Source organism: Pelodiscus sinensis, chromosome 26 (genome assembly GCF_049634645.1).
Source record: "Pelodiscus sinensis isolate JC-2024 chromosome 26, ASM4963464v1, whole genome shotgun sequence".
In the NCBI taxonomy this organism is placed as follows: domain Eukaryota; kingdom Metazoa; phylum Chordata; order Testudines; family Trionychidae; genus Pelodiscus; species Pelodiscus sinensis.
This window is the reverse complement of record NC_134736.1, coordinates 21,093,087-21,112,741: the sequence shown is the minus strand read 5'-3', so window position 1 is coordinate 21,112,741 and position 19,655 is coordinate 21,093,087. Positions and strand designations below refer to the sequence as shown.

Below are 19,655 nucleotides of genomic sequence, written 5' to 3'. Positions count from 1 at the left end.
TCAAGGATAACAAGTTCTCAAGCAGCCTGGCTCTTTCTGGGCCTGTGTGGAACTTTCAGTTACTATGAAGGGAAAGATTTTCCCCTCAGTTTGCGAGTGGACAGTGAAATCGAGGTTCGCTGGCATCTGCTCCCTCCAAGCCCAGTGACACCCAATTATCAGGCCAAACACTTATTCCAGCTGGAATCCATGTTTCCGGGGCCCGATCCTGACGTGCGCTCAGGCTGCTCTAGCTCGTTCTAAAGGAGCCTCAGTGTCCATAGCGCTGCCAAAAGTAATGGGTCCCATGCACGCAGGAGCGGCCAGGCCGGGTCAGACAAAGGCCCCCCCAGCCCCGTGCCCAGTGCGGGTGCCCCAGGGGGAGGGAACAGAACAGGGATCCCCAGTGACCCGCCCCCTGCGGCCCGTTCCCAGCGTCCTGCAAACAGAGCCCAGGACCCGCCCCCCGCAGGTGACACGTTCTGGGGCCCGAGCCCGGCCGAGTCCGCGCGCTCCCGCCCCAGTGGCCCGAGAGGCGGGTCCGTGTCTCGCGCCGGAGGGGGCAGCGCGCAGACGCGTCACTGGGCTCCGCGCTCTCATTGGTTCGTGGAGCCCCGGCCACGCCCCCTTCCGAGTCCCTGCCCCGCCCTCAGTGTCTCTGGGCGGCCCCGTTACTCCCGGCCGGACAGCAGGGCCAGAGGAATCCCCGTCAGAGCAAGGGGCGGGGCAATTCATGTCACTGATGATGTGGCCATGGGGCGGGCAATTGTGCGTCACTGGGGCGTGACAGCCCGGGGAACCCCTGTCAATCGGAGCGAGAGCAAGGGGCGGAGCAAGCAACGTCACAGTGGGGGGCGGGGTCCGTTGGGCACCAGCTGCGGCCAGTGGCTGCCACGGGAGAGCTGGGGGCGCCGGGATGCAGAGACAGTGGAGGGGCGGGGGGAGGGGCAGGGGTTGCACTGCGGCGGGGGAGGGGGGCGCTGCAGGGTGTCAGGCTGCGAGGGGGCTCGTGGGGCTCGGGGGAGATCGGACCCGTGGGAAAGGGCAGCGCATCGCCCCGGCCCGGCTCCCAGCAGCGGAAGCAGCATCTGCCCGGAGGCCTGGGGCGTGGCCAGGCATGTCTTGGTCTGAGCTACGCCCGGGCGCTGGATTCTGATCGGAATCACTGACCCGCTGCGCATGCGCGGTCTGACCGGGCCCGCCCCATTCCGAACCCCGCGGCCGGGTTTTCAGCGCGTTCCCGACCGTGCTCAGGCCCCGCCCACCTCGCAGCGGTCTGCAGCAGCGTCACGCGCCGCGCGCCCTGAGGTGGGAGCCGTTGTGAGGGGCCGTTGGCGCCGTTACTCGCTGCGGGGGAGGCCGCAGCCCAGCGTGAGGGAGTGGGGAGGGCGGGGAATTGGCGCGTCACAAACACTCAATCCGCGCGTGCCCCCCCCCCCCCCCCGCTCCCACCTCGGGCTCCCTGATGCTCCTGCCGGGCTCGGGGTGTCTGCGGGGCTGTGAGGGGGCTGCAGAGTGTGCGGGGGGGGGGATTTAAACACAGGGTGGGGAGGGGCACAGAGACGGGGGGGGTCTGGCTGGGGCAGGGGGCTGAGGGGCCCGAGGGGGGGGCCAGGCGGAGGGGGGGGGTGAGCGAAGCTTTGGGGGACTTTTTTGGTTTTTATTTTTGATTTTTTTTTGTATCCTCAGTGCTGGTGCCTCAGACGCCCCTCCCCCCCCCGGACCTGCCCCCCCACTGCTGAGCTCAGGACAGTGACACGGCCCCGGTCCCCCAGCCCAGCGGCAGCCATGGCTGCAGAGAGCCCCGTGGAAAGTGTCCGGGAGGAAGCGCCGCGTCCCGTCTGCCTGGAGGATTTCACAGCCCCTGTCGCTCTGGAGTGTGGGCACAATTCCTGCCAGGCCCCCCTCAGCCCTCAGGGCAGAGACACTGAGCAGCAGGGACCCCTCCGGCCCAACCGGCAGCTGGCAAACGTGGTGGAACTAGCCAAGCCGCTGAGTTTCCAGGCAGCAGAGAGAGCAAGATGGGACGGGGTGTGTGGGGAGCACCAGGAGGCTCTGAAGCTGTTCTGTGAAGAGGATCAAACTCCCATGTGTGTGGTGTCTGACAGATCCCAGGCTCACACGGTGGTGCCCAAACAGGAAGCTGCCCAGGCGTACAAGGTACAGAGTTATTGTCCAGTGTGTTTTAATTACAGTGTTATGTCACTGACAGTTACCAGGCACAGTTGTGACACAGCTCTGTAAAACCTGCAAGAGATGCTGTTAAAAGTAAATTCTCTGGCTTTGTGGCAGTTTACATAAGATACCTGATGTGGGAAATGTTTCTCTGAATCCTGAAACCCAGCCCTCACTGGTGACAGGAGGGGTGTCTGCACAAGGGAAGGTGTTAACAATCACAGGAGATACGGGCCACTCTGTCAGTGAGCTGCCTTGGGACTGGAGAAGAGGAGGTTATAGGCTGTTACTGATCGGAGGAACAATCTGTCATTTGCCTTATAAATCCGCAGTGGCAGCTGGGCCCTGCACAACATCCAGCAAGGGAAAGTCCCTTCTCTGAGCAGGTCACAGTCCAGTTAGACAAACTGTGGGAAGGGAAGGTGGGGCAGCACCTAGTCGCTCATAGTTGCCAGGCACGTCAGGGATAGAGTTTAGCCCCGTACCCTGTTAGACTTACACTGCTCCCTGCCCCTCAGCATCACTGAACAGTGCTGAAATGTGATCCTTTAGGAGGGAAAGATGCCTTGATAAAGCCCTAGGTCCAGCAGGGAGTGAAGGTTTCTAATAGGGATACTGAACTTCTGAGGTGCTCCGTGAGGGGTTAAACTTCAATGCAGCCACTGACACTAGATGAGGTTGCTGGGCTGGATGCTGTATGGGGCCCTGAGCGCCTTCACTCCACCCATAGCAGGACTTCAGGAAGTGCAGGTCCATGCCAGACACAACTAGGATTCAACTGGATTGTAGCAAGAGTTCAAACTGGTTAACTGAAGAGCTAATGCTTATCGGTGCCAGTTACTGGTTAAACTCCCCACTGCCCCAGCAGTGCCTGCTTTCCTCTGGCCGCTAACGTCAGTCTGCAGCTTCTGGGAGTTCCCAGCAGTCCTTGTGGCCAACCCCGGCATACCTTAAGAGAGATCCCTGGCCCAGGAGAGCCCATTTCTGCTACCAGCCCTGCCAGTCAGCAGGTTAAAAAACTCCTGTCACTGATAAAATTGTAATCGGTTACGTGATTAGTATTGTTGACCACTTTTACCTCCCTAATCCCCACCTGCATCATTCTTTATAAAGGTGCCACCACTGATCCTTCCCCTGCCTTCACAAGTGTCCTGCTGCATCCACAGTCTCCTTCTGTGTCTTTTTCTATGGAGCAAAATGCAGGACAATGTAGCACTTTAAAGACTAACAAGATGGTTTATTAGATGATGAGCTTTCGTGGGCCAGACCCACTTCCTCAGATCAAATAGTGGAAGAAAATAGTCACAACCATATATACCAAAGGATACAATTAAAAAAAAATGAACACATATGAAAAGGACAAATCACATTTCAGAACAGGAGGGAGATGCAAGGGGGGTGAGGAAGGAAGGTAAGTGTCTGTGAATTGACAATATTAGAGGTGGGGAGAGTGGGATGTTTGTGAGTTTTTATTTTTCTATGGACAAACCCACGTCCAGGGCTGAGTCCCTTCTAGGCAGGGGCAGATCTCCACATAGGGGGGAGGGATAGTTCAGTGGTTTGAGCATTGGCCTGCTAAACCCAGGGTTGTTAGTTCACTCCTTTCAGAGGCCATTTGGGACAAAAATTTGTCAGTGGTGGTACTTGGTCCTGCTGTGAAGGCAGCAGACTGGACTCAATGACCTTCCAAGGTCCCTTCCAGTTCTAGGAGATAGGCAATCTGCATTATATTATAAAACTGGGACTCTCTTAAAGGCAGACAAATGGGCTCCTGACATCTGATGGGGCTTGCCCTCATGCTTATCTCTGTTTCTTCAGGAAAAACTGGAAGTCCTTTTGAAGACTCTGAGGGAAGAGAGAGAAAAGGTGCTGGGAAGGAAAACAGCAGAAGGGAAACACCAGGAGTAGGTTACTGTGGTTTGAAACAGCAGGGACTGGCAGTGGGAGGGTTGTTAGGAGGCAGAGTCCTGTGTGGCCTTGCTGAGGTTGGGCTTGTTTGTGTTTCTTCTGGATTGTGGATTGCAGGGTGAGATGCATGTGTAGACAGGCCCTGAGCATCCATGTCAGCATGTGAGTTAATGTCCAGCCTTTGTAGCTTTCCCAGAAATCCTCCCCAAGGGAGCTGAGTGTCCCCCTAAAGGGTTGTCTGCTCACTTGGTGTATTAACATGTTTCCTCCTTTTTCCTTCCTGGGTATCTCTGTCAGAGTGGTGCTAAGTCCTGCCTCGTGCTGGCTCAGAGTCTGAATTTCCAGAGCCCATGAATAACAAAAGATGCTGCCCATGACAGACATGGGAACATCCCTTTCAGAGGGACACAGCCCAAAGGAGATGCTGGGAGAGCCACCTCTGCCTACTAACCACAAAGTAGAGTCAAATGTCACACATTTTAGGGTTTTCCAAGAAATTCTCCCTACCGCGCACTCAGCTCTCCATGGAAGGATCCTGGGCTCCTTTCATGCCCTTGACCAGCCCTTTCCCTGTTTTCATACAGAAATGGACCCAAGCAGAGAGGCAGAGGATTGTGGCCGAGTTTCAGCAGCTGCGGCAGTTCCTGGAGGAACAAGAACGACTTCTGCTGGCCCAGCTGGAGAAGCTGGATGAGGAGATTGGGAGGCTCCAGACTGACACTGTCAGGAAACTCTCTGCACAGATTTCCCGTATCAGCAAGGGGATCAGTGAGCTGGAGGGGAAGTGTCAGAAGCCAGCGAGTGAATTCCTGCAGGTGAGACTGAGGGAGAAACGTCCCAGCTCCCCACACAGGGAAGGGAGGCTCCTGAATCACAAGTGCTGAGGTCCAGCTGTCAGATCTGGATGTAACTCCATGTGCATTGCTGCCATGTGAGTAACTGCCGTGCTTTGTAAAATTACAGGCACAGAGCTACTAGAGATCGTAAAGCCCCATTCACTCAGGGGATCCATGTTCCTGGGGTCAGGGCAGGGGCTCTCTTCCTCTGTTTGCAAAATCCCTTCCCTGAGGTCCCCTGTGTGTGTCCAATGGGGCTGAGAGTCTTTTTTGTGTCTTTTTTTCTAGGACATCAGGAGCACCCTGAGTAGGTATGTGGCTCTCACTCCCCTCACACTGCACAGCACAGGGAAAGAGCTTGGAGCTGATGTTAGCATCACATCTCCACAGGGCTCTAAGAGCCAAATGTTAGACACGAATATCTCTGACTCATTTAATTCTGCGGGTCTCACCCTCACACAGCAGACTCTGGAATTCCCCATTCAGGGCACAGTCTGACTTCAAGTGTTTCCTGGAGCTGTCACCTCCCTGTGGACTGTGGGGTGGAACATGGGCCTGTCACTGCTGTGCACTGGGCACATTCAGCCCAGGGCAGCAAGGACCAAGAGTCTGTCCCACCTGAGGGCTGTTTGGAGACCTGTGTGGAAGGAGCTGGGGATGGAGGAGCTGGTGTCTCAGTCTAGTCCCTACTGGACAGATTCCTTCAGCCCTTCACCTGGGAACCTCCTGTCCCTCAACGCCTAGAGTCCAAGGAGTGAGTTGGCCATGAAGACTCAATTCCCCTTTTGTCCCCCAGCTAGTCTCCCCAGGACAGAAGTGAAGAACAGCAGTGGGACCTTTCAGGGGAAGGTTGCATGGCCATGGACTGTGTTGCTGGGAAAATTGGAGGAATTCTGACTCCAGGCCTATTAGGGCTGAGACTCACTAGCCAGAACTTAGCAGCAAATGAAATACAATCACATGGAATTGTTTCTGTCCAGGTGTGAGACGGGGCAGTTCCAGCTGCCGGAAGAGATTTCTCCTGAACTAGAAGAACAAGTCAGCGGTTTCTCCCAGAAAACGATTGCTCTGTCGGAGACTCTGAGGGAGTTCTAAGGTACCTAGAAGGGATGGATTAGGGGAAAGTGGTTCAAGTATCTAAGACCATTGAATCTGGCCTATGAAGCCAACCTTCCCCTGCCTCAATTCCCACATGGAGAATGACGGTCCCATCACACTGCTCTCCTTAGAGACACTGAGCGAACAGACCCAACTGCTTGTAGATAGAGCCAGGGGTTTGCAAACTCCATTCAGAGATCAAAATGGCTAAAGTTACTGTGATGACCACGTGTTCCACCACCACAGCTCCAGGTTATGATAAGAGGCAGTAAGTGAATGAGAAGCCAAGTGGGAGGGGGTGAGGAGGGAAAAGTAAATCTCACTTACAGCTTCTCTCCTGGGACAGGTTGCGGGGATGTTGGTTCCATTGCTGGGAGGTGCCTGAGTGAGAGAAGGAATGAAAGTTTCAGACTGTTTCATACTCAGTTCCTGAGTGTGTCTCTGTCTGGTCTTTGATACAAGTGAAACGCAGAGTTCAGAGAGGGGACATTGTTATAAATAGGAGAGCCTGGAATCTCACCTCTCTTATCCCTTCCCCCACCAGACACTCTGCCCTCTGCACTGGAGAGAGCAAGAGGAAAATCCCTGGGAGCTTTCAGACAGGGTGAGTTTGCAGGTGGAGAGTCTTTAAATGATGAGAAAATTCCAGTGAAAACATTTTCATGGGATTGTCATAGAAGTTACCAACCAGACCCAGTGACCATGGCGAGCACAGCCCTAAATCTCAGTGATCAGTGAGGAGCCCCAGGGGTGCTGCATGGGGACCTGTGGACACTTGGAGAAACACTGGTCTATGGGTTGAAGGGGTGAAGTTAAAGCGCACAGGGGACAGCACATTCAAGTTGAGATTTCACTGCTTAGTCAGTTTCAATATGGGGTTGGTTTCAAGCAATAAATAGGCTGAGAGCTGCCTGGCTTCCACTATATCAGTTCGTTCAAGGCAAGAAACTGCTGGATCCCAAAGGGCTGTTACATCTAGTGCAGGCCTGGGTAAAATACAGCCCATGGGTCGGATCCACCCCACCAAGCCATTGGATCCAGCCCACATATGCCACTCCCCATCTCAAGTCATTCAGAAAGCTACTGAGCTTTCGTGGGCCAGACCCACTTCCTCAGATCAAATAAACTATTTTCTTCCACTATTTGATCTGAGGAAGTGGGTCTGGCCCACGAAAGCGCATCATCTAATAAACCATCTTGTTAGTCTTTAAAGTGCTACCTAGTCCTGTATTTTGTTTGAGCTACACCAGACTAACACGGCTACATTTCTATCAGAAAGCTACGGTGAGTCTGGAGGGGAGGAGGGAAGGCTTCAGGTGCTGCTTCCACCCCCAGGACAATATCACTGGCCAGTTTCTGGCCAGAAACAAAGCACTGTGCCCCCTTCCCTCTGGGTCATAATCATTCACACACCCACATGGCCCTGCAGCCTGTGAGAGGGTCGGGCAGGCTCCCTGCCTTCCTGAGGTGGTTGGCCTCTGGCCAGGAGTCACTCAGATAAGTCTCCTGTCCAGAGCTTGCCTCTGCCACCCCAACCTCTCCCTTCCCCTCCTAATCTCTGCTCCCCACTCCTGCCCTCTGCTTTGCATACCCAAACTCTGTCCTCCTCCTGCAGCTATATATGCAAGAGCTCTCAGTGGTCAGAAACCCACAGTCCCTTACTTGTCCACTCAGCCACTTATCTAAATTAAAGTTGCTTTTAATATCTAATGCGTAGTTGGCTAATCCAGCTTCCTAGATCACAGCCTGCCTCCTTCACTCAAACTCTCTCTTAGACCCCTCTACCTGTCCTGCATCCCACACCGTTATCCCAAGATTGCTTCCTTCTCCCAATGTCCATCCCAGACCCTGCATTTCCTGCATTAATGTCATGGAAGAGTGCAGCTCTTAGCCACTTTCCATTTGGCCCCCCCATCAAAATGTATTGCCCACACCATTGACTGGATAAGGCTCAGTGAGAGCCAATAAGTGAAAGCTGAAGCCAGACTATTTCAGGCTAGAGGGGGCATAAATGGTTGATAGGAAAGAGGATTTGCTGCTGAAACAAATGAGCAAAGAACTGGTGGATTCTCCATCTCTTGATGTCTTCAAGTCACTGGGGGACTTTCTAGAAAACACACTGTGGGGAAACAGAGCTTTGTGCCTGGGTAACTGGAATAAGTGTAAATGGCTTGTGCCACTGAGGGGGTCAGACTGCATGACTGAGGATATCTTCTGATCCCATTAATTCATGAATGTTAAGATCTCACCCTGCAAACACTCAGCACACGTGTTTAATAATAAGCATCTGAATGGTGGTGTTAACTTCACTGACTCTGTTGTGGAAAGGGTTTATAACGTCTCTGTCAGATGAGAGAGCAAAGTTTGTGCTGCAAATCTGTGAATGAAGAGTAGGGGTTTTAAATACAGCAGCCTGCGTTTAACCTATGTCCATATTCAGGCAGATGAATATGTGGCTTGTTATCAGAAACACTGGGTGCTGCGAACTAAATTCCATTGTGGCAGAGGCAGTAATGTTGTAACTTATGCCAGGTACAGACAGAAATGAATGTGTATTTGGGATCTAACTCCTGTGTGCTGTTTATGGAATATCTAGACTAAAACTTTTGCCCACAATGGCAGAATCTAGCATGTGTGTCACCATGGACAGAGTCTGTGCAGAATGGGGATGTGGAAAGGATTAAAGCCCCTTCTGAAATGTCTCCCTCTTCTCCCCCTACCAGGCTGCAGAACACCCATGTTTGTCTCCAGCTCAGCCCCTGGCCTGCGGAGCCAGGGACAGGAAATGGCCGTGGTGGAGCCGGTGAGCTTTGAGGAGGTGGCTGTGTATTTCTCTGAGGAGGAATGGGCTCTGCTGGACCCAGGCCAGAGAGCCCTCTGCAGGGATGTGATGCAGGAGAATTATGAGGCTGTGAACTGGCTGAGTAAGGATTCCTGTCCCTTTGGGTAACAGCAGCAGGGTGGGCTCTGGAGCATCTGGGTTGGGTTTGGTTTAGGGTTATTCATTGCCTCTGCCCCCAATGTCAGGAATATCTGCCCCAATAATCCTGGCTCTTGTGTGAAAGACTGTCCCCTCCGTGACCCCTCCCAGGGAAGGCAGGTTCAGGTCTCATTCCACTTCCCCCCTATCTTGCACATCTTGTGCTTTGACCAGAGGTGTGAGTGGAAGGGCTCAGGCAGGAACAGCAGGTACCAGAGGTCTGGGTCTGGCTGCTGTTAGTGGCTGCAGGATCCACATGTGGCAGTGTGCTCAGGCACTGAAAGGAGGGCGCGGTTCCCAGAGTCCTTCCCTGCCTGTAGCTAATCTCTGTGACATGCTGGTACTTGTCAGTGGGAGGGGCTGAATGCTGGGGCTGAGGGAGGGTGGTTGAGGCAGTTCACGCTCTGCTAGTATTTTGTCCGAGGTAGCTCTGTAGTAGAGAAACGTGAGCAGAGCTCCCCTTGCATTTCAGGCACAGGTTGGGTCTCCTTTCAAAAGTTCAGCTTCATTCTCTCTGGGGCTCACTTGCCTCTCTGTGCAGTGGAGATAAATCACATCATCTGTCTTGTATTTTTATAACTTCGGGTACGAACTTTTTCTTCCTGTGTGAATGTCTGGCTTCATGCTCAGGAGACCTGTGTTCAGTTCTCTGCCTGTCACAGTCCTCCTGTGTGACCTTGATCAAGTCCCTTTAGACTCTCTGTGTGCAGTCACCTCTCTCTTTACTAGTTTTTATAGAGTGTCCCTGTTTCTCAGGGCTGGGAAGGATACCAACACTAAAGAGGGGTGATACTTAGCTCCATATGAGCATCCCGATAGCACAGTGTGGTCCTGATTTACACCAAAGTTCCCAGGTGCTGCTGTGATTGATAATTTTGTTTCCCGCAGTGACTGCAGTACCATTAGAATTGCTGCTAGCGCCACAGAGCGTTGATACAGCTGTTCAGGGCGGATCTTTCTGGAGCCTTGATGCCAGCGGCACTGGCGGAGCATGCAGCTTATCCATGCAGCACACCACAGGGTTGCCGCTAAGAAAGACCCATGCTCCATTTGGAGGCTAAGGCACTCGGCCAGGTTTATTGTGAAAGGAGCAGGGTGCTAGTGTCCCAGCTCATCAGGCACAGGTATAATGAGACTTGTCCCAACCCAATAATGGTACCAGCTCAGTCAGCAGCTAGAACACTGCCCCTCAGCCAGCATCAACATACCCTTCCTGTGACTTCTCCTCTCATATTGACCAAAATAAAATGCATGTTGAGTTCCATGAGTTGCCACCCAACTTGGCCTTCTGCCTGTTTGTTTGAACAAAACATCCATATCCATTATCCCTTCATCCCGCTCTTGTGCACAAGGGTCAGTGAGCTATCTGTTAGGACTGTGTGTTTGCAGTTATTGCAGAGAGCGGTGTGTTGATTGCCTTCCTCCTGCTCAGGAATGTGATTTCTTGGTTAGCTGGTACCAGTGCTCCACCATTCTGCCAAAGCCTGGCTTGTTTTAGTTCAAAAATAATGGACATAAACAAGATAATCCTAGTCATCAGATCAGAATTTTCCCATTGACTCGTCACACAGCACACTTCGCACAAGCTATCTTGCGATTGTGTGACAGTGGTAGCAGAATGATCTCTATTGTGGCTCTTCTGAACACTAAATGCAGGTCCGAGAAGGGATGGAGGCAAAGCTGAGGGGAAGGCGCTCACAAGGTGCAAATGTGGTAGATTCTTTGCCTCCCTGGAGCGGCCCCAAATCAAAGGCCAGGCTCACTAGAAGAGGCAGACTGGGAAACGACACAAAGGCTGCTGCTGGCAGAATAGAACTGAGGCTACAGACAGGGAGCTGAGTAACAGCCACAAGCATCAGAGAAGCAGCATGGTCCAGCTCCACCCTGGCTGGTCGCTGGAGAAGCCTAGCGCCACCCTGAGCAGCTGCGGGAAAGGCAACTGTTGTAGGCAGCTAGCAAGGCCCACCCAGACACAGGTAGTTGGGATCAGGAGTCAGGAGCATAGGCAGGGCCTGAAGCAGCCTGCAAAAGATTCACTTAGCTGCTCAGACAACTTGCTCTGCCTCCTTCTGGCTCAAGTAGAACATCTGAGCCAAAGAGCAGGGGGAGCCCAGCCCACCAGCCAGGAGCTTTGTGGACAGAGCCTTGGGGAGCTAGAGCTAGTCCTTCCTCTCCAAGTCCTAGTGACCTGGCATATGGCCGCTACAGTCTGAGCCCTGTCTGGGGGCCTTGGTGTCAGACCTGCCAGCCCTCCCTAGAGCTCCCCTTCTGAGCAGTGTGTCCCTGTCCTGCCCTGAGATACTGGGGATGGGGGGGATGGAATGGGCTTTGAGGGGGACTGAGTTGTACCCTAGAGAGTGCAGCAGAGTGCTCAGCTCCCCTGGGGAAAGAGCTGGGCCATTCTCAAGGTGGGGGGAGGGGATGCGCCTTTACTGCAGGTGTGTGTGTGTGTCCTGGGCTCTTGGAAAGGAGCCTCTCTGGATGGGTGACTCAGACCCTGACTCTGGAAGCAGGAATGGCAGAGACCTTAATGAACAAGATCAGCACTTGATTAATTACTCTGCAAACAGGATTTCCACTCTCAGAAGTTCATGTGATCTCCTGGGTGGAGCGAGAGGAGGAGTTGCAGGTCCCAGATCACCAGAGCTGTGAGGAAGGGGAGATCATCAGTGGCATCCACACAGGTGAGCAATCAGTTAAATTGCCTCAGAAACCAGCTTATAGCAGGTGTTACTTGTGTGTTTTCATGAAGTCTGTCTGATTCTTTAGCCTGTCTTCAACTTGAGCCAGAGCATGGTGGATGAGGAAAGGCTGGGTTTTCTCTTCTGTGGAAGAGTTGTGAAGAAGGAGGGTGAACTCATCTCATGATAATTCAATCATTATTTGAGCGTGTGTCCCCTTTTCTATTCCTCTTTTAGAGTTTTCTTTCAGCTCATCATAGACAATAACTCCTGTCTGGATTATTTCTCTATCCCAACAGGTGATGGGATGCTGACTGAGAACTATGATCTTGTGCAGCAGGAGGGATCGGAGCAAGTGTCTCCATGTGGGATGTTACTGGAAAGACCTGAAGGGCATGTTTCCCAGATACGTGAGCAGGGAGAGACTTGCGAGAGTCAGCATAGCCCAGAAAGGCAGCATGGAAATCATCCAGGAGGGGGACAGGATAAATCCAGTCTCAGGAGCCAAGGGGAGAAAAGAAACACAGAAACCATTCAACAGAAAATCCCCCATCAAAAGTCACCCTGCAATTGTAGTGACTGTGAAACTCCTATTGAACACCAAAGAGCCCACACAGGAGAGAAGCCCTTCAAGTGCTCCGACTCTGGGAAAAGCTTCAGTCAGCACTTGCACTTTACAAACCATCAGATACTACATATAAGAGAGACACCCCATAACTGTTCTGACTGTGGGAAAAGCTTCAGTAGAAGCGATCACCTTGTAAGACATAGGAGGACCCACACAGGAGACAAACCTTTCAATTGCTTTGACTGCGGGAAAAGCTTCAATGAGAAGTCACACCTTGTTAGACATAGGAGAACCCACACAGGAGACAAACCTTTCAATTGCTCTGACTGTGGGAAAAGCTTCAATGAGAAGTCACACCTTGTTAGACATAGGAGAACCCACACAAGAGAGAAACCTTTCACTTGCTTTGACTGCGGGAAAAGCTTCAATGAGAAGTCACACCTTGTTAGACATAGGAGAACCCACACAGGAGAGAAACCTTTCAATTGCTCTGACTGTGGGAAAAGCTTCAAGAAGAGGTCAAACCTTGTTATACATAGGAGGAGACACACAGGGGAGAAACCTTTCAATTGCTCTGACTGTGGGAAAAGCTTCAAGAAGAGGTCAAACCTTGTTATACATAGGAGGAGAGACACAGGGGAGAAACCTTTCCATTGCTCTGACTGCGAGAAAAGTTTCAGTACAAGTTCAGAGCTTGTTATCCATAGGAGGACCCACACAGGTGAGAAACCTTTCAATTGCTCTGACTGTGGGAAAAGCTTCAAGAAGAGGTCAAACCTTGTTACACATAGGAGGACCCACACAGGGGAGAAACCTTTCAATTGCTCTGACTGTGGGAAAAGCTTCAGTAGACGTTCACACCTTATTAGACATAGGAGAACCCACACGTGAGAGCTACCCTTTACCTGCTCTGACTGCAGGGAAAGCTATAGTCGGTGCTCCTGCCTTACTAACCATCAGATAAAACATACAAGAGAGTCGCCTCATAACAACTTTGATTGCAGACAAGGCTTCAAACACAGGTCAGACTTTAACATAAGAATGGCCATACTGGGTCAGACCAAAGGTCTATCTAGCGTAGTATCCTATCTTCCAACAGTGGCCAGTACCAGATGCCCGTGAGGCAGTGGACCGAAGACGATGATTAAGCAATTTGTCTCCTGCCATCCTTCTCTTGCCTTTGACAAACAGAGGCGAGGGGCACCATTCCTTACCCCCTCACTAATACCGTTTAATGGACCTAATCTCCATGATTTTATGTAGCTCTTTTTTAACCCCTGTTATAGTCCTAGCCTTCACAGCCTTCTCTGGCAAGGAGTACCACAAGTTGACTGTGTGATGTGTGAAGAACTTTCTATTATTAGTTTTAAACCTGCTACCCATTAATTTCATTTGGTGTCCTCTAGTTCTTATTATAGGAACAAGTAAATAGTTTTTCTTTATTCACCCTCTCCCCACCACTCATGATTTTATATACCTCTATCATATCCCCCTCAGTCCCTTCTTTCTGAACTGAAAAGTCTCAGTCTCTTTAGCCTCTCCTCATATGGGACCCATTCCAAACCCCTAATCATTTTAGTTGCTCTTTTCTGAACTATTTTAATGCCAAAATATCTTTTTTGAGGTGAGGAGACCACATCTGTACACAGTATTCAGGATGTGAGTGTGCTGTAGATTTATATACGGGCAGTAAGATATTCTTCATCTTATTTTCTGTCCCGTTTTTAATAATTCCTAACATCCTATTTGGTTTTTTGACTGCTGCTGCACACTGTGGACATTTTCAGAGAACTATCCACGATAACTCCAAGATCTCTTTCCTGATTAGTTGTGGCTAAATTAGCCCCCATCATATTGCATGGTTTATTTTTTCCAATGTGCATAATTTTACACTTAGCCACATTACATTTCATTTGCCATTTTGTTGTCCAGTCACTCAGTTTGGTGAGATCTTTTTTTGAAGTTCTTCATAGCCTGCTTTGGTTTTGACTATCTTGAACAGTTTAGTAACGTCCGCAAACTTGGCTACCTCACTGCTCACCCATTTCTCTAAGTCATTTATTAAGTTGAATAGGATTGGTCCTAGGACTGACTCTGGGGGAACACCACTGGTTACACCTCTCCATTCTGAAAATTTACCGTTTATTCCTACCCTTTGTTTCCTGTCTTAACCATTTCTCAATCCATGGAAGGATCTTCCTGGTTATCCCATGATAACTTAATTTACACAAGAGCCTTTTGTGATGGGCCTTGTTAAAGGCTTTTTTGGAAATCTAAATACACTGTATCTACTGGATCCCCCTTGTCCTCGTGTGTGTTAAACATAAGACAATCTACAGATGAGAGAGAACTATTCAGCTGCTCTGACTGTGGGGAAAGCTTCAGTGGCCTATATGTCAGTCCCCTCCATCTTTAAGATCACAGCCCCAGCTAGAGCCTTCAACCAGTAGTCCTAAGATTTTCCATCTATGAGTGGAGTGAGTTTTTTCTTGTGCACAAACAGTGACATTCTGTGCGCTTGTTCAGATGTGTGCCTACATGGCACCCATGAGTTATTGAGAGTTTTACACACACACACACATGCAATTTAAATTATGGAAGAAATATACTAAACCAAAGGATAATTAGCAAGGTGCATGACCCTGCACACATGCACCCTGAAAATGTACCAGCTTGGCACCCAGTCTCATTCCAACCCAGCCTTGCTCTACTGTTCCTGCATCCATGAGCTCCCCATCTCCTGCACCCCCATCCTGTGCACCCTTTGCCACCAACCCTGCATTGTGCCCCTAACTTCTGCAGTGTCCCCTTCATCCCAACCCCTGCACTTTCCTCCCAGTCCAATCTAGTCATAGGCTATGTCTAGACTGGCCAGTTTTTCCGGAAAATCAGCCGCTTTTCCAGAAAAACTTGCCAGCTATCTACACTGGCTGCTTGAATTTCTGCAAAAGCACTGACTTCCTACTGTAAGAAATCAGTGCTCTTTGCGGAAATACTATGCTGTTCTCGTTCGGGCAAAAGTCCCTTTTGCGCAAAAGAGCCAGTGTAGACAGCTGAGATTTGTTTTCCGCAAAAAAGTCCCGATCGCGAAAATGGCAGTCGGGGCTTTTTTGCGGAAAAGCGCGTCTAGATTGACCACGGAAGCTTTTCCACAAAAAGTGCTTTTGCGGAAAATCATTCGTGCCAATCTAGACGCTCTGTTCCGAAAATGCTTTTAACGGAAAACTTTTCCATTAAAAGCATTTCCGGAAAAGCATGCTGGTCTACACGTAGCCATAGTGTAGTAATTTGTAAAGGATAAAAAATGAATACACCATCCCTACTCCTTGATTCTAAAGCTCATTCTGCAGCTGCAAGTTAATGACATTCAGAAGATGAATTTAGGGATATCACCAGAAAACTATCCAGCTCTTTTTCTTCAGACCACATTACTTCACTGTATATAGGACATAATCTAATTATAGATTATGTTTTGTATAGTATCTGCATGGTTTAGACACCTGTCAATCATAGAAAAGTCCCTTTAATATGTCATCAATTGCATATTGATTTAGCATCAATAGAAGATAATCAACAGCATTAAGTTGCCTCTACACAGTGCACGTGTGTGAGAGTGAGAGAAATAACTTCCACGGGCACAAAAATAATCATTGGCACAATCAACACTATTGATGTGATTGATGCCTTCACAAATGACAAGAATATTGAGGGTCAGAGAGAATTGTTCTCCTTGACATGATTTAGGCTGTTAATTATGAACAGGGCGCAGAACATTTCTCTAGTCATTTGCCATCTATTTTATCCTTCAGATAACCTGCAGATCCACCTTTTGAGATCCCAAGGTGGAGATCTTTAAGTGGAATTGGAACCAGACCTCTACCACATGGCCCCGGTCTCTAGAACAGCCAGTCCCTCACCACTCTGGGTCCTTGGCTTTGGCCTTGGCTGCTGGAGTGAGCCCCCTCACCACATGGCTCTGGGCCAGGGCTGCTGAAGCCCTCACTGCCTGTGATGCCGCTGCGGCTCAGACCCTGGCCAAGTCTGTCAAAGCATGTAGTACCCATAACACAGCTATGGCTGGAGCAGGCCCCCATTGTGGCTCTGGCCCTGCCACTGTCCAGGACTGCTAGAATAAGCACTGTCTGCCACACAGCCCACCCTGGAGCAGTTGAGTAGTTACTGCGTGGCTCTGCTTTGGAGGTGGGTGGGCCTCAGCCCGAGGGAACCCTGCCCTCAACCCTCCACACGGGAAACCTCATCCCTGAGGTGCTCATCCCCAGCCCCACCCCAGAGCCAGACCTCACACCTTTGTTCTCCAACTCTTTGCCCCAACCCTAAGTCCCTTCCCACAATCCAAATCCCCTGAGCCTCACTCCGGCCACATGAGCTAACTTTTTTGTACCAATACAGAGATTGTGTGTCACACATTCCCTCCCTGTGGGTACCCTGTCACACAGTCAGGCTGAGCCCAAGCTGTGTCCTGGAATCCCCGAAAAACAAATCCTAATATCCTGTTTCCAATTGTCCAGCAGACACCCTTTTATTAATGAAACCCAGCCCCTTAATTAACAGAAGCATCACCAACTCGGCTGAGGTCTATGATTAACACAAGCCTCACCTTCTCCAGGCTGGGGCTCCCCAGTGAGGGGTTTGGATCAACAGAAACACAGCCTTCCAGGCTAAGGTCCTGCAAGAAATGTCTTTACTTAGCAAGTGCACAGCCTTCTCGGCTCAAGTCTACAGGTAAGTGTCTCTAGTTCACCAGTGCACAGCCTTCTCAGCTCAAGACCAATGACAGGGAACTCTTAGCATGGGCTAGCAAAGGGGTCAGCTCCTGGGTTGGAGGTAGCGGGACCCAGGCCCTCTTCCTCCACCAGGTCCAAATTCAGAGCCCTAAGTGCAGGGAAACAGTCCACTGCCCGGGTTGGTGCGAACGAGCCAAAACTCACCAACCCCCACAGGCTCATTCAAGTATTCCTACCCTGGGCCACTTTCTTCTATGCAGCAGCTGCCCTACCTGGGCTGGGGCCACTGAAGAACTCAGTGCCCGTGATGCCACCAGGAGCCCATTGGGGGCTTGTACCTCCAAGAGGCTCTGGAGGAGAGTTTCAGACAAGGACACCTGTGAGACTCTCCCCTGGGCATCCCCGCAAGGGGCCTCTACATTGCCCTCTGTGCCTCCCCCCCAACCTTTCCCCTGCTCTCCCTTCCCACTTTCCTCTCCCCCTGCCCCTGCCGGTAAAACAAACTTGACTTTTCCCTGCTGAAAGAACGAACTGTGGTTTTCATGTGGGGAATGTAGACGTGGGGAGGGGCTGGGTAAAGAACCTGGGAGGGAGTGGGAGGCTGATGGAGAGGTGAGGAAGGGAGAGGTGGGGCTCAAAGATGGGGCTGGAACTGGCGCCTGCCTCTGGTGGCCCCACTGCTTCATAGGTGGGGGCCTCAGCAGCCATGGAATGGCTCCGGGGGAAGAAGCCAGAGGAGCAGGAGCAGCTGCAGGCTCAGAGGGAACTGGAGCAGGAGTGAGTTTGGGTTGGGGAGGACCAGCTGCCAGGCCACTGAAGCAGACAACCAAGCAGTTGGCAGCAGCACTATGTGCCGAGCACATGATCCAGGCCACCTGGAAATATTTAACCTTTGTGGCTTGGGTGCCTCCTCCCTGCAGGGTGCCTTGGGATAGCCACTGTGGCAGCAGGAATTTGGACATCGTCACCCCATTGGGAACAATGGAGGGAAGAGAAGAGTTTCCCTGCTATTGCAGAAAGCAGGCCAGGCCAAGGCCCTTTTAGCCACTGGGTCGGTGCAGGCTGGAGCATCCCCCCACCAGTTCCCTGGCCTACCTGCAAAGCTCTCAGCCTTCTCTTGTTTCTGCTTCCCTGTCCATAGCAGGCAGCTAAACAAGGGCAAGTCACCAAACCAAACAGCCCTGTGGCTAGTATGGGGCTTGAAACCACAACTTTGGTGTTATGAGCACCATACTCTAACCAACTGCACTCACCAGCCTTCAGAAACCTACCTCGTAAGTGGCCCTTTCAGGGGGGCATCGCAGGCAGCTGCAGGGATGTCTCTGCAGCTGCTAAGGGCTCTTCCCTGGCAGGGCCACTAGTGACTCACTGTGATGTGGGCTGGCTAGTCCAGATGCTTTGAGGTTTGGTCAAGGTGGCAGGTGGCCGGCATGGCGCACTGAGACCCAGGGCAAAGAGGCAGCCGGAATCTCTTGCTGCCAGCACCTTGCCTCCCAGCTTCTTCCCTGTCAGCAGCAGCTGCAGCCCCTTTCAACCACTGGGTCAGGCTGGGAAGGGAGGCAGGAATGGGGCCAAGTAGCGAGTCAGTCTGAGGAAGGCAGGAAAAGCTCATCTTACTTTGCAGGGCTGCTGGCAACAGCTTCTCTCTTGCGTGCTGCTGAGGAGAAAAATGCACTGAGAGGGACCATAAAGACCAATTTAGATGAGCACTTAGAGGTGGGCACCTATTAGCGCCATGGGGGCAAGAGTTGGAGTCTTGCAGCTGCTGGAACCACACGTGAGAACATCAGGGGAAGCAGCAAGCTCCAGCCAGATGTAAGTTCCAGGGCCCCTCTGAACCAGAGACTGAGCTCCAGGTGCGTCAGACACCCATCAGGAGGCACAAAATTCTCTCTAGAGAGCCTGTGGAAAAGGAAGTCAAAGCACAGGAACTGGAAGGGCTTACACTTGTCAGAAAAGAGCGTAGCTGTTGCACAAGAATCCCTGTCTTCTGATGCCGTACTGTTAATCTCCTTGCGCAAGAGTAGGTGGACGGTATGGATGCTCTGAGGATTCTTGCGCAAGAACAGCCATTCTTGAGCATGAGCCCTCCGGTGTAAGCCTTTGTGTGTTAGGCAAATGTGAGAACCACTACGCCACAGAAATACCTATAAATCCATTTTCTGATGGACTTAAACTTGGACAAATATTCCACAAGGTTCTCCGATAGGTTCCTGGCCTCACTCATCTCTCTTCCCCAGGCTGGCACCAAGACTCTTGGTCACTGGAGGCAAAAAAAAGACTTGTCAGGCAGTGGCGAACACTTGGCTCCTGATACCCTGTAATGGGGTGTGAGAAAGCTTTTTGGCACCCAACCTGGCTAGCTCAGTTGGTAGAGCATGAGACTCTTAATCTCAGGGTCATGGGTTCAAGCCCCATGCTGGGCGATTCCCTTCTTCAAGTTACATTCTCAGTTTGCAAACAATTCACTTGCAGCTTTCATCAGGGTTTTAGAAAGAAAAAGTCTAGTCCTGGGGTCCAGCTTTAGGAGAACCAACAGGACAGGGGTTTATGTGATGATGACAGGGGTACAGAAATTATTTTTTCTCCTACTGAAGAACCAGGGTGACAGAATGAAACTGATAAGTAATCAAGTTAAAAATAGACCAAAAGGAAGCATTTTGCACCCAGTGGAACTCCTTGCCA

The 19,655-nt window shown here is 51.2% G+C and overlaps 1 protein-coding gene and 1 non-coding gene across 2 annotated transcripts; both read left to right on the top strand.

Moving 5' to 3' along the window:
- The first annotated feature begins 904 nt into the window (after positions 1-904).
- On the top strand, positions 905-17,556 carry LOC142820481 (uncharacterized). Its single transcript, XM_075909467.1, has 8 exons — positions 905-1,287; positions 1,669-2,139; positions 4,647-4,877; positions 5,187-5,209; positions 6,541-6,600; positions 8,720-8,799; positions 11,547-11,660; positions 11,957-17,556. The coding sequence occupies exons 1-8, from the start codon at positions 1,159-1,161 to the stop codon at positions 13,114-13,116; spliced, it is 2,268 nt and encodes a 755-aa protein (XP_075765582.1). The 5' UTR covers positions 905-1,158; the 3' UTR covers positions 13,117-17,556.
- A 1,767-nt stretch (positions 17,557-19,323) lies between these two features.
- On the top strand, positions 19,324-19,396 carry TRNAK-CUU (transfer RNA lysine (anticodon CUU)). The gene has a single exon. It is a non-coding gene; the product is annotated as a tRNA-Lys (tRNA).
- The last annotated feature ends 259 nt before the right edge of the window (positions 19,397-19,655 follow it).

Excerpts from the sequence above, each read along its gene's own strand:
- LOC142820481 (XM_075909467.1), top strand. The coding sequence starts at position 1,159 with ATGCGCGGTCTGACCGGGCCCGCCCCATTCCGAACCCCGCGGCCGGGT. Across the intron at positions 4,878-5,186 it reads CAGCGAGTGAATTCCTGCAG|GACATCAGGAGCACCCTGAG; the intron begins GTGAGACTGAGG and ends CTTTTTTTCTAG. Across the intron at positions 5,210-6,540 it reads ATCAGGAGCACCCTGAGTAG|ACACTCTGCCCTCTGCACTG; the intron begins GTATGTGGCTCT and ends TTCCCCCACCAG.